The sequence below is a fragment of the Bos indicus x Bos taurus genome, chromosome 10, assembly GCF_003369695.1.
Source record: "Bos indicus x Bos taurus breed Angus x Brahman F1 hybrid chromosome 10, Bos_hybrid_MaternalHap_v2.0, whole genome shotgun sequence".
Lineage (NCBI taxonomy): Eukaryota > Metazoa > Chordata > Mammalia > Artiodactyla > Bovidae > Bos > Bos indicus x Bos taurus.
Genome location: NC_040085.1, coordinates 2,932,501 through 2,947,687, shown reverse-complemented (window position 1 = coordinate 2,947,687; position 15,187 = coordinate 2,932,501). Strand labels below are relative to the sequence as shown.

General features: G+C 38.9%; 1 protein-coding gene across 2 annotated transcripts in view; it reads left to right on the top strand.

Annotated features, from left to right (window-relative positions):
• Positions 1–15,187, top strand: part of AP3B1 (adaptor related protein complex 3 subunit beta 1) — a 235,789-nt gene that overhangs the window by 160,455 nt on the left and 60,147 nt on the right. For both annotated transcript variants that reach the window (XM_027552928.1, XM_027552929.1), the window contains one exon: positions 225–331. In XM_027552928.1, the coding sequence (XP_027408729.1) occupies positions 225–331 (107 nt within the window). The remainder of the gene's footprint in view (positions 1–224; positions 332–15,187) is intronic.

Here is a 15,187-nt window from a genome sequence, read left to right as displayed (position 1 = left end):
TATTCTTATTTTGTTATAGGATTTGTCATTATGTTTTGAAAGCTAAGACTAATAACTGCCATGACTTGATAATAGCTTGACTAAATCAAGATGTTAAATAGAATTGTCATAGACTTATTAATCAAAGTAATTTAATTAGATTTACCAGCAAAATAAAAATGTTGCTTTTAGTAATATGAATTAAATTTTCATGCACATGTGCTAATTTGGCCCTTTACTTACAGTCAACCTGGTGTCCACTCCAGTTGCACTTCCCACCCCAGCTCTTTCTCCGAGCCTGATAGCTGATCTTGAAGGTTTAAACTTGTCAGCTACTTCATCAGTCATTAGCGTAAGTAATTTTCAAAATGTATTAGCTCAGTTTTCAAATGATACCATTGCATCTTTTTTTATTAAAATACAAATAATTACATTCTTAGCCTCAAACAGTTCTTCCTAACAAATCTATTTCAAATTTGACCTTTTAATTTTGTAAATATATATTTTTTTTTATTTTTAAAATTTATTTATTTTTAATTGGGAGATCATTGCTTCACAATGTTGTATTGGTTTCTGCCATACATCATCATGAATCAGCCATAGGTATACATATGTCCCCTCCCTCTTGAAGCTCCCTCCCACCTCCCAACCCATCCCACCCCTCTAGGTCATCACAGAGCACCAGATTGAGCTCCCTGCATCATACAGCATAATTTTGTAAATATATTTTTAATTAGCTCTATCCAAACCATTGTTGTCTCAATTTCTCCTTGTTATCCACACTTACTTACCATGTGTACATTTTTCTCTGGTACTGTTATATATCTCTAACTTATGAAAGTTCTTTGCCACATTGAATTAGTTTATATACATAGATTCTGTCTTGAAGAATTGTTTTCTACATGAAGAGACTCCCATTCTCATCATTATTCTACACCTACCACGTTATTCCTTTACCATAGGCTACTAAAACTGCCTGTTTTTATTTAAAAACTCAAGATTGTATTTCTTTTTACATTATCTTTTTATGTATTTGCATTATATATGTACATGCCTTAATGTCTCTAAGAAAATTCTTTAATATTTTTTTGGGGGACTGACTTGGCAGCGAGGCAAGAAGCTTCCCTATCTCAAAATAATGCCAAAGCCATCAGCCTGTCACAGTATCTGAAACTACAGTAACTTTTTCTGTTAGCATGTTATATCCACTAACCTTTCACTCTAAATCAGGCGTGCTACCTAAAATGTGTAATCTGTTGATATGCTTGGCCTCCTATTAATTTGTTGTCGGGAATCTGACACACTAAGCAGTAGCACAGCAAGTTCTGATGGGCACACGGGTAGCTTGAAAAGATCTGCTGTATCAGTGGTTGCCAGGGCTAGCAGGGTACATGAGTGGTGATTTGAGCTGCCTGGAAACACAGAACTGCTTCTGCCAGAGATAAGAGAGAAAAGCACCTAATTCTTGTACACTGCTACCAACAAATCTCCTCTTCAAAGCAAATGTGGTATCAGGGCTGTGCATCGAAACACCCAAAAGAGCGCCGTGCATTTCCCTTTAGCATCGGTCAACTCAGAAAATACAGGCGAAAACTCTTAAGTGTATCATGTTGTTTTTCAGTTTGTAGAACATGATTCTCTCATCACTCAGAAGTGAGTAAAGCAGCATTTGGGACTTCAGTTTGTCCTTGTTGCTAAAAGCACAAGGCACATTAGAAGTGATGAGGGGAAAGCGGATAATTATTTAAGTAATAAATATGTATTAAGCATCTGTAGGAAGCTGTAAAGAGAAAGCGGTCATGAAAAAATCTATAGTGAAGCACAGTAAGTTTTTGAGGCGAAGGAAGCACCCTAAAAACTTGGGAGGCAATAAGGTGGTAGATGAATAACTTGGGTTTGATATCAGATGACCAAAAACCAAATCCCTGCCTTGCCACTTACTAGCTATGTGACCTTGGACAAATTAGTAAGTAGCTTCTCTGCACCCAAGTTTCCTATAAAGATAATATCTACTTCACAGGTTCTTGCCAGATTAATGAGATAATAAATGTGAAGCCCTTAGAACACTGACTGGCACATTGTCATCACTCAATAAATATTAGCTAATATTTTTGGAAGTGGTATAATACGTGATAAGGGACCCTGAGTAGACTCACACTTTATTAACTGTAAGAAGAATGCAGTTGAGATTAGAAAAGCTTGTAGTAAATTTTCACTTATCACAAAGTAATTGAAGGACTCATCTTTTTACTAAAGAAAATATTTATTGAGATGGCCTCTTCAAAGGAAAAGAAAAGCACTCTATTCAAAGAGTATGCCAAAAAAATAAAGAACTACCAAGTGAAGCAGGATCACAGCCTTCATCCCCAAAAGCTAACAAAATGGTCAACCAAGTAATCGTAACAAGAATGGCAATCAGAAATTCACCAGCAACAAACCAATAAAGAAACCAATAGAACTTTAAACAAAGAGAAAAGTAGAGCCTTGAGAAGTAGAACCTATGGAAATAAATTGAGTGTTCTGATACAATATCATGGCTCCTGATCTCATGTTCAGCCCTCGAAACAGTGCTTTAGAAAGCTGAATCAAGCAAAGTGTAAGTTTTCTCATTAGGTGTACAAATTTAGAAAGAAATAGACTAAAGACATCAAAGGAAATACTCAAAGACTAGTCCTCAAAAATTAAAAACCCCAATAATGGTATGGGACCTCAACAAATGCAAGGGTCTCTTGAATCCTAAAATAAAATTCATGGATGAGTACATCCTTAATTTAAAAATCAACATGTTACCCCGATTCAATAGAAAAAAGTACTTCCTAATAAATAGTACAGTGCTTGATAAATGTTTGACCATGACTACATTAGAAATGTAGTGAAGTAGTGAAATGATGCTGGCAACTCTAAATGCAAACTGATAAACTATATGATTGTATTAGCAACCCAAATGCCATGAGTTGTGGTGTAACATGATTTTCCAAAACATTGAATGGTTTTTCTGGTAGTTATTCCTGGGAAATTGAGTATTTTAAAACCTTGTAATGCAGGGCCCCGCCCCCCACCCATGAAAGACTACTTTGTACTGATACGAAAAGTGTTCTAGGACCGGGTGATTTTTAAACAGGTTTTCGCGTTATGAATGTCCAGCAAGATGGGTGAAAGTTGTGGGGAACGTGGTATAATCTTTATTGGCTGAATCTTCCCTGGATTCATCCAGAAAACGGATGAGGGACTCCGTGAAACAGGCGTTATACACTTCTCCACTGATGTCGGTCTAAACCGTCATTCTGGATATGACAATTTGGGCATCTGTGTATAGAATCATCAAAATATGCGTATTGTTTGACACAGTAATCTTGTGAAAGTGTTAGCCAGTCATTCATGTCCGACTCTTTGCAGTCCTATGGACTGTAGCCCACCAGCTCCTCTCTCCAAGGAATTCTTCAGGCAAGAATTCTGGAGTGGGTAGCCATTCCCTTTTCCAGGGGATCTTCCTGACCCAGAGATTGAACCCAGGTCTCCTGCATTGCAGATGGATTCTTTACCGAGCCACAAGGGAAACCCAGTAATCTTGTGTGTAGGTTTTCTTCGAAGGAAATAATGAGAAATACAAAGATTTATGTGCATGGTTAGTTACAAGCACAGTGCCTGGTGATAGGAGGATGATGGTTGCATCAAGCATGGCAGAGTCAGATTAAAGGATGTTGTATAGTCTTAATAAAAATGGTTTTATAAATCTTTGAATGAGATAAAAAGTGTGGCATAAAATTAAGTGATGAAACAATATAAAATATTATGTATTTTACCTCAGCTTTATAAAATTCTGTGCTCACACTCTTTTTTAAATGTAAGGAGAATGAAAGAAGAAAATGCTATTATATGTAGTATTTTCCAGAGTTTCTCTAGGCAAGGAGTAATATATATATATATATATATATAAAACCCAAAAAGCAGTCATTTTGTAATAGGCATGGTAAGCATGTATATGAATGACTAGGACACCATTTTATTGACACCTAATGTTTGTCTTTCTGAATCAACATCAGTAATTATATTAAGCAAGTAATTTGGTTTTCTCACCTCTAAAATAAAAGCAAAGTAGATCTCCGTGTTTCCTTTTAATTCTAGCATTCTATGAATCTGTGGAATTTTGAAACAAACCAATTAATTATACTGGGATGATTTGAGTGTTTGTGAAAATAAATGGATGAAACACTTTTTAGCATATATGGTGACTTCTGTTTCATCAGTTCAGTTCAGTAGCTCAGTCATGTCCGACTCTTTGCAACCCCACAGACTGCAGCACACCAAGCTTCCCTGTCCATCACCAACTCCCAGAACTTGCTCAAACTCACATCCATCAGGTCTGTGATGCCATCCAACTATCTCATCCTCTGTCATCCCCATCTCCTTCCACCTTCAATCTTTCCCAGCATAAGGGTCTTTTCAAATGAGATCATTCTTCGCATCAGGTGGCCAAAGTATTAGAGTTTCAGCTTCAGCATTAATCCTCCCAATGAATATTCAGGACTGATTTCCTTTAGGATAGACTGGTTCGATTCTCCTTACAGTCCAAGGGACTCTCCAGAGTCTTCTCCAAGGCCACAGTTCAAAAGCATCAATTCTTCGGCGCTCAGCTTTCTTTATGGTCCAGTTCTCACATCCATACATGACTACTGGAAAAACCATAGCCTTGACTAGACGGACCTTTGTCAGCACAGTGATGTCTCTGCTTTTTAATATGCTGTTTAGGTTGGTCATAGCTTTTCTTCCAAGGAGCATGTGTCTTTTAATTTCATGGCTGCACCATCTGGAGTGATTTTGGAGCCCAAGAAAATAAAAACTCTCACTGTTTTCATTGTTTCCCATCTATTTGCCGTGAAGTGATGGGACTAGAAGCCATGATCTTAGTTTTCTGAATGTTGAGTTTTAAGCCAACTTTTTCACACTCCTCTTTCACTTTCATCTAGGTCATTAAGGTCTTTTTTTGTATCGGTCTTCTGTGTATTCTTGCCACATTTTCTTAATATATTCTGCTTCTGTTAGGTCCATACTACTTCTGTCCTTTATTATGCCAATCTTCGCATGAAATGTTCCAGTGGTATCTCTGATTTTCTTGAAGAGATCTCTAGTCTTTCCCATTCTGTTGTTTTCCTCTGTTTCTTTGCATTGATCACTGAGGAAGGCTTTCCTGTTTCCCCTTGCTATTCTTTAGAAATCTGCATTCAGATGGGTATATCTTTTACTCTTTGCCTTTCGCTTCTGTTCTTTTCTCAGCGATTTGTAAGGCCTCCTCAGACAACCATTTTGCCTTTTTACATTTCTTTCTCTTGGGGATGGTCTTGATCACTGCCTCCTGTACAATGTCATGAACCTCCGTCCAAGGTTCTTCAGGCACTCTGTTTATCACATTTAATCCCCTGAATCTCTTTGTCACTTCCAGTGTATAATCATAAGTGATTTAATGTAGGTCATACCTAGGGTCTAGTGGTTTTCTCTACTTTCTTCATTTTGCAATAAGGAATTTATGATCTGAGCCACAGTCAGCTCCTGGTCTTCTTTTTGCTAACCATATAGAGCTTCTCCATCTTCAGCTACAAAGAATATATAAAATATTATTTTGGTATTGCCTGTCTGGTGTTGTCTGCGTGTAGAGTGGTCTCTTGTGTTGTTGGAAGAGGGTAATTGCTATGACCAGTGCATTATGGCACCCCACTCCAGTACTCTTGCCTGGAAAATCCCATGAACGGAGGAGCCTGGTAGGCTGCTGTGCATGGGGTCGCTAGGAGTCAGACAGGACTGAGCAGCTTCACTTTGACTTTTCACTTTCATGCGTTGGAGAAGGAAATGGCAACCCACTCCAGTGTTCTTGCCTGGAGAATCCCAGGGACGGGGGACCCTGGTGGGCTGCCGTCTATGGGGTCGCACAGAGTCGGATACAACTGAAGCCACTTAGCAGCAGCAGCAGTGCATTCTCTTGGCAAAACTCTGTTAGCCTTTGCCCTGCTTCATTTTGTACTCCAAAGCCAAACCTGCCTGTTACTCCAGGTATCTCTTGACTTCCTACTTTGGCATTCCAGTACACTATGATGAAAAGGGAATCTTTTTTTGGTGTTAGTTCTAGAAGGCCATGTAGATCATCATATTCTCTGTCATAGGTGATTTTTATTTCAGTGAGTTTTTATTTTCTTATTGTACTAAGCAGGCTTAGTACAATATGGATAAGTTTTATTTTTTGAAATTACCAAAATATTTACAATGAAATCCAAACAGTTCCTTTTTCACACTAAAGTGAAAGTCAGTCAGTCATGTCCAACTCTTGCGACCCCAAGGACTGTCCAGTCCATGGAATTCTCCAGACCAGAATACTGAAGTGGGTAGACTTTCCTTTCTCCAGCAGATCTTCCCAACCCAAGAATCAAACCAGCTTCTGCCGTATTGCAGGCGGATTCTTTACCAGCTGAACTAGTAAAGATTGTGTATAAACAAAGTATTTATTTCAGTCTTCCATGAGACTAATTGGTAGTTGGCCCAGAGATGGCCAAAAAGGAACATTTTAGTGCTTGCTAGAGTATTTCAGATAATCACGATGGTGTGATCACTCACCTAGAGCCAGACATCCTGCAGTGTGAAGTCAAGTGGGCCTTAGGAAGCATCACTACAAACAAAGCTAGTGGAGGTGATGGAATTGCAGTTGAGCTATTTCAAATCCTAAAAGATGATGCTGTGAAAGTGCTGCACTCACTATGCCAGCAAATTTGGAAAACTCAGCAGTGGCCACAGGACTGGAAAAGGTCAGTTTTCATTCCAATTCCAAAGAAAGGCAATGCCAAAGAATACTCAGACTACCACACAATTGCACTCCTCTCACACGCTAGCAAAATAATGATCAAAATTCTTCAAGCCAGGCTTCAACAGTATGTGAACCATGAACTTCGAGATGTTCAAGCTGGATTTAGAAAAGGCAAAGGAACCAGTGATCTAATTGCCAATATCTGCTGGATCATCGAAAAAGCAAAAGAGTTCTAGAAAAACATCTATTTCTGCTTTATTGACTATGCCAAAGCCTTTGACTGTGTGGATCACAAGAAACTGTGGAAAATTCTGAAAGAGATGGGAATACCAGACCACCTGATCTGCCTCCTGAGAAATCTGTATGCAGGTCAAGAAACAACAGTTAGAACTAATCATGTAATAATAGACTGGTTCCATATAGGAAAAGGAGTACATCAAGGCTGTATATTGTCACCCTGCTTATTTAACTTCTATGCAGAGAAAATCGTGAGAAATGCTCTACTGGATGAAGCACAAGCTGGAATCAAGATTGCCGGGAGAAGTATCAATAACCTCAGATATGCAGATGACCACCACCCTTATGGCAGAAAGCAAAGAAGAACTAGAAAGCCTCTTGATGAAAGTAAAAGAGGAGAGTGAAAAAGTTGGCTTAAAACTCAACATTCAGAAAACTAAGATCATGTCATCTGGTCCCATCTCTTAATGGCAAATAGATGGGGAAACAATGAGAGACTTTATTTTGGGGGGCTCCAAAATCACTGCAGATGGTGATTGCAGCCATGAAATTAAAACATGCTTGCTCCTTGGAAGAAAAGTTATGATCAACCTAAATAGCATATTAAAAGCAGAGACATTACTTGGTCATCAAAGGTCCATCTAGTCAAAGCTATGGTTTTTTTAGTAGTCATGAATGGATGTGAGAGTTGGAGTATAAAGAAAGCTGAGCACCAAAGAATTGATTTTGAACTGTGGTGTTAGAGAAGATTCTTGAGAGTCCCTTGGACTGCAAGGAGATCCAACCAGTCCATCCTAAAGGATGTTAGTCCTGAATATTCATTGGAAAGACTGATGTTGAAGCTAAAACTCCAATACTTTGGCCACTTGATGCGAAGAACTGACTCATTTGAAAAGACCCTGATGCTAGGAAAGATTGAAGGTGGGAGGAAAAGGGGACAACAGAGGATGGTTAGATGGCATCACCGACTCAGTGGACGTGAGTTTGGGTAACTCCGGGAGTTAGTGATGGACGGTGAGGCCTGGCGTGCTGCAGTCTGTGCGGTCACAAAGAGTCAGAAACAATTGAGCGACTGAACTGAGAGTATATCAGTAAAGAAACTGAATTTTTAGTGAATTAGTAGAAAAGTTTTTTTTTTTTTTTTTACTATATTATTGATAGGCTGCTGCTGCTGCTGCTAAGTTGCTTCAGTCGTGTCCGACTCTGTGCGACCCCATAGACGGCAGCCCACCAGGCTCCCCCGTCCCTGGGATTCTCCAGGCAAGAACACTGGAGTGGGTTGCCATTTCCTTCTCCAATGCATGAAAGTGAAAAGTGAAAGTGAAGTCACTCTGTCGTGCCCAACTCTTAGCAACCCCATGGACTGCAGCCTTCCAGGCTCCTCCGCCCATGGGATTTTCCAGGCAAGAGTACTGGAGTGGGGTGCCATTGCCTTCTCCGATGATAGGCTAAGAGTTTCTAAATTCTTATACCCTAGAGCCCCAAAATTCAGTATTGGCAATCCTCAGAATATTAGTCCTCTGGAAAGGATGAGAAAAGAAGAGGAGGGATAAAATTTGCATGTTAAGAGTAAATGTGAAATAAGAATGAATTATTCCTGGTGACTCAGACAGTAAAGAATCCGCCTGCAATGCAGGAGACTTGGGTTCGATCCCTGGCATGGGAAGAGGGATAGCAACCCACTCCAGTATTCTTGCCTGGAGAGTCCCCATGGATAGATGAGCCTGGTGGGCTACACTCTATCGGGTCACCGAGAGTCGGGCACAACTGAGCGACTAAGCAGAGCACAGCACAAGTATGAATTGTTTACCTAGGTTATTAGAAATGTTAGAAAATTGGAGAAAAATTTGTTTAATGTGGCTAAAGCATAACGTAGAGGTGGAATAACCAAGTCTGTGATGCTGGAGAATGTTGGTGACATACTATCATGAGAAAATTATAGTAATGATTTCTTTCTTATATCTCGGTACATATAGAAAAGTGATAATAGGTGGCTCAGATAGTAAAGAATTTGCCAGAGACCTGGGTTCGATCCCTAAGTCTGGAAGATCCCCTGAAGAAGGGAATGGTTACCCACTCCAGTATTCTTACCTGGATAATTCCATGGACAGAGGAGCCTGGCAGGCTATAGTCCTTGGGGTAGCAAAGAGTCGGACACGCCTGAGTGAATAACACACACACAATATTTGTGTTGTGCTCTGGAGTAAACAGAGATGCTGCAGATGGGAGGTACCCTTGCCTGGAGCTCCAGTTGCACAGGTAACACCTGACATTTCTGAGGTTAATGGCAGAGGCAGTAGCACAGCATACCTCTGACCCATTTGTGGTACATTAGTGAGGAAGCGCTGACTTAGCTGCTGTAATATAACCAGTTTGATCCTCATGGATCACAGTCCCTAAGTGGAATTTAACTTAGGAGGCTGTGGGAAGGTTCATTAAGAAAAGCAATCTTTATAAAGGACAGCAGTAATATATTAAGGAGTAGTAAGTAATTCCAAGAACAGTCCATGAAAGAGAAACCAGGGTTGCAAAAAGGAAACGTCAGTTTGATACAATATGTTATTTGGAGTTAGCCCAACTTCATGTTACAGGCTTCCCATGTGGCATGGTGGTAAAGAATCCACAATCCGCCTGCCAAAGCAGGAGACTGTAAGAGATGTTTGTTTGATCCCTGGGTGAGAAAGATACTCTGGGGAAGGAAATGGCAACCCACTCCAGTATTCCTGCCTGGAAAATCCTGTGGACAGAGGAGCCTGGCAGGCTACAGTCCATGGGATCTCGAAGAGTCAGACACAACTGAGCGACTAAGCACATGATGTTATGCAGAGTCCTTCAGACTGGTAAGTGTGTCCAAGACTGCTGAGGCAGCTGCAAGTTGAAGGGTTTTCTGAAACTACTCTTAAGTATGATTTTCTAGATCAATTCACACAAGTCAGGTAAACCCTATGTTTAGGGTTACAGTTTTACTGTGGCATGCTCATGCTCAATCACATCAGTCATGTCTGACTCTTTGCAACCGCATGGACCATAGCACACCAGTCTCTGTACGTGGGATTCTCAAGGCAGAAATACTGGAGTGGGTTGCCATGCTCTCCTCCAGGGTATCTTCCCGACCCAAGGATCAAACCCGTGTCTCTCTGTCTCCTGCATTGGCAGGTGGGTTCTTTACCACTAGTGCCACCTGTAAGTAACAATAGGAGAAAATTAGCATCAGCCAAAGGAAGGAATCTATGGAGGAGATTCTGGTTGTGTCCCAAACTCAAAGCTTTATTCTCCTTGTGTTGGAGTTGGTAGTATATCCAGGAGTACTGCCAACCAGCGTAGCTCCCCAAGCTTAGATATATAGTTTTTATTGAGGCTTTACGACATAAGCAATGTTGACTGAATTAATTGCCTCATGGCTGAACTCACTCTCTAGTCTTTCCCTCCAAGTCAGTCTGATATCAGCAGCCTGGAGCTCCAACCCTCTACATTCATATAGTTGGTCTTTCTGATGTGATCAGCTTCCATCTTGGGTTATCTGCTTCGCCAAGCTTTCTAGGGGCCCACTAGGAATAATCAAGGCACTCCATCACTCTGGAAATTCCAAGTCTTTAGAGGCTACCTCTCAAGACCTAGAACAAAGTCCAGATCTGTCTTTAAATGAGACCAGATTCCATACTACATATGCCAGGTGAGTGTGTTTTTTTTCATTCAACAAGTATTTATTCAAGGCGGAATATGAGGAGGAGCCAAAGATGTAGTTGTATACAAGGCTGTGTTCCAAACCTTAGGGAGTTTCCAGTTGAGTAAGAGCAAAACAAAATAAAAATTTCCTCAAAATTAAGTAACTTCAGTATACTAAGTATTTTCATTTTGTAACATAGTTTGCCCTTTGGGATATTTCTACAAATGGAGGTTGTCCGGATTTCTATGACTATATACATAAACACGGTTATTTTATATTAGCTAAACTCCATAGTGCCACCTGTTTCAGTAGTAGCTTAAAATCTAGCAGGAGTTTTGACATTTAACACAGTTTAGAATTTAAATATCTGAACTACCATCCCTCTAACAAAAAGTAGATGGATAATTTTGAGTACATGGCTGTTCACCTCTACTTTCTTGAAGTGACACTGTGGACCGTCACTAAATCACTTAATGAAGAAATCAGATCAGATCAGTTGCTCAGTCATGTCCGACTCTTTGCGTCCCCATGAATCGCAGCACGCCAGGCCTCCCTGTCCATCACCAACTCGTGGAGTTCACTGAGACTCATGTCCATCGAGTCAGTGATGCCATCCAGCCATCTCATCCTCTGTCGTCCCCTTCTCCTCCTGCCCCCAATCCCTCCCAGCATCAGAGTCTTTTCCAATGAGTCAACTCTTCACATGAGGTGAAGAAATAGATTCTCACAGTGTCCAGTAAAGACAGCATCAGCAGCATTAACCTGAGTTTTGTGCATATTATTATGGGTAGTCAGCACGGAGTTTTCCTATGAGCAGCCAAAAGGTGGCATTGTTTTATCAATATGAAGCTACTTAACTAAGGGCCCCCCCAACCCCTTCAGGACTTCCCATTGGCTCAGTCGGTAAAGAACCTGCCTGCACTGCAGTAGACCCAGATTTGATCTCCGGGTCAGGAAGATCCCCTGGTGAGGGGAATGCAATCCACTCCAGTATTCTTGCCTGGAAAATCCCATGGACAGAAGAGCCTGGTGGGCTACAGTCCATGGGATTGCAAGAGTGAGACATGACTTATGGACTAAACCAACCCCTTCCAGGATTTACAGGCTGAAAGTAAGAAATAGAAAACCTGTATGTAATGCCCTTGAACAGGCAGAATGACGCAAGGAAAAGGCTTTTTTTTTTTTAGTACATGAACCAAGTTTACTACCTGAAGTTCGTGTTTATCATTAGTTCTGTGCAACTTCCTCTGAAAGGAATATAGGAAAACTGGCAAGTAGGCCTACAGCTTCTGCTGTTGACAGAGATTGGCAACTACTTGAGTTACAGCTATCCATGGTTGGGAATGAGATCCTGACCCAGTTTATATTATAGGAAATTAATCGGAAAATCAAGAGTACCTATCGGACCTGCTTTTGGCACCGAAGTCACTTTGTCAGTTTTAAAACAACATGAAAAAACAAGCCATAATTCATGATGCAGAACCTGAATTTCTCAGTCTGAATTTGCTAAAACAGCCTGTGGAATTACTCAGATAATCGCATCATAATGATGGACAGTTGTAACTGAATTTGATCTCCATTTCTCAAAAGTGGACTTAGATCTTAGCTAGACCTTTCACTTTTTTTAAATTGATACTGGGCTAGGGCATTTTACCGAGAAGGCAGTGGCAACCCACTGCAGTACTCTTGCCTGGAAAATCCCATGGACGGAGGAGCCTGGTGGGCTGCAGTCCATGGGGTCACACAGAGTCGGACACGACTGAAGCGACTTAGCAGCAGCAGCAGGGCATTTTAATTTTGTTTTCCAATCTGCTGTCTTCTACCGCCAGAGTGCTGGCTTTCTTCTAGTTTGTCTACAAGGACAGATTGCTTCCAGAGTTTTTGTACAAGGGTCTTACTAAGTTGTATGCTAGATATTTCACGAATACATAGCCTCATTCCCATACAAATGATAACATGTCTGTGGTAAAGATTGTTTTCTGATATGCTGGAAAAACTCTTATTTTTTTAAATATGTGTTTTTTATATTTTAAAAACTTAATCAAGCCTCAGGCTAAGAGACAAATCCAGCTCAGATCAAAAATTTCCTTGACTTTAAAGACGGAAGAAATTATAAGTTAAAATTAAAAATAATTTTGTCATTTTAAATTTGGGAAAAATCCTTTATTTGTTCTGATGAAAATGTCAGTAGTCATGGAACTGTGGTAAAAATAATGAAAAATCACTGGCCTGGGTCTGCTTAAATGGAAAACATTTTTTAATTAAAGTCTGACAGTATTTTGTGCTTCCATTGCCCAGCCATGTCCCATCTTATTCTTTTATTTAATTCTCTTCTGCATATGAGTTGCTTTAATTTTTAGTCTTTAAGCTGTATTACTGCTTTATCTTTTTATTTCTGTATTAATTCAGAAGTCTCATAGTTAGTAACAGACCATTATCATCTCTCCCTGTCCTAGATTATTAAAAGGAGCTGCTTTTAAAAAAGATATTGTTATCAATTTTAGCTGTAGGTTTTTTATTATAAAAATATTTTTTATTTGCCTTAAACAAATATATGGCAATCTTAAGTCTTGAATTCTCCACAGTGAAAAATCCACTATATCAAGTGCTAACAGTAGTTTTTATGGCAAAACAGAAAAAAAGGTTACCACCAAAACAAAGAAAATATATGTATAAATTTGTAAGAAGCAGAAGGATTAAAGACGTGATGGTAAAGAAGGCCTGGGCCTTCCTGTTACTCTATGGTGAGTAATTCCTCTCCTTGCTGGGGGTTCCATCTTTAGAGCTAAGGCAGTTCACTTGAGACTTTTTTCCTAAGATTATTGTTTTTAGTTTTCATTAATTACCATTATATGTACTACACTCGGAAATAAAAGGTTTTAGAGTGCCAGTTATTTAAAAAGAATTTAATCTTTCTTGGCAATTTTCCACATTTGAAATTGATTGAATATTGTATTACTGTCAACTGCCATGTTGTGAATTTTGTTGCCTGTGTTGAATTGTGATATCTACAGTGAAAAATATTTTTTAAGCTTTAAGATATCTTAGGTTATTATGCATTGGCTAGTCATGTTTTAATTATTATTTAATTATGTATCAATCACGTTAACTTCTATTACCTCTGTTCCTCTTTAAAAGCTTGCCAAAAATTTTCTGAACATAGGACAAGGCATGGTATGGAAAATTGATTTTCCATTCCATTAAGTGTTATTTAATAGTATTAAGTCTTTTAACATGAAAAACTTTCCCTAAACATGAAAAATCTTACTGTGATACTTAGAGAAACTTTGTTTCTCTTCACAGGAAAAGAAAATGAATTTAGCTTTCAGGCACACACCAAACTAACACTAAGAAATTAATTTATTACCAGAGAGAGGAGAACATGGAGTAAAAATATATAAGTACAGTCTATGACCCTAATATCAAAGAAAAGTAAAAGCCACTTATCTTAGAATATATCAGATATACTGTTATTCAAATCATTCAGGAATATAATTACAGACAGCTTTTATAGGCCTATCAATATGGGTTATTTCTCTACATTTGCGGCTGTTCCACATTACTGAATATATAAATATCTCCCCTAAATTCTAAATTATTACTAAAGGTCTACTATACACTTCTGCTAAAAAAGATAACAAAACAGATTTTTACTGTGTTCTTTAACATGCATAATTTAGGTTAGATACCAACAAAATGTAACTTATGTATCTTGTTTGAATCCTGACTGAAGCAAACCAACTCTAAGAAGACATATAAATATATATCCGACAGTCAAGGAAATGTGAACACTGTATTTTACATGAAATTGGGCAAGTTTTTTTTTCTTTTAGGTGTGATAATAGTATTGTAAGTTTTCTTGACAAGTCTTTATCTGTTAGATATACAAACCAAACTGTTTACTGATGAAATTACTGTATCATCTGACATTTGAAGTAGAACAAAAGATTAAACAAGATTGGGCAAATACTGATAGTTTTTTGAAAGTTAGTGATGAGCACTTTGTTCTTTATGTTATTCTCTCTGCTTTTGTTTATGTTTGAAAGTTTTCCTAGTAAGTTTTTTTTTAAAAAAGTACACGGTTTCAGAAACTCATTTCATATTTTCACTGAAGATCTTGGCGTCCATGCTTCACTAAGTATGTGCCTTGCCAAAGTTATCTTGTAAATTTAAGATAGTGCTTAAATTTTGAGTTCCATTCAGATTGTCATCTGTGAAATAAGAAGACTGTAACATGTAATAGATTGTTTCTAATGGCCCTCAGTTCTAGCTCTTTAGAAGTCTGTGGGAAATTAAGAGGGAGACAGCAAGTGACTTTAGTAAACATCAGTGTCAGTGTAGGGGAAAGGTGCCTTATCTTTTATATTAGAAATATATTAATCTAATAAGACTTAGACTCTGGATCCCTGGAAGATAGGACAGGGCCTTTTTATTGGCCTTTCTGTTCTCGCTGCTTGATCCATAATAGAAATTCATCAAAAGTGTATTAAATGAATGAAATTAATCTTTCCTGT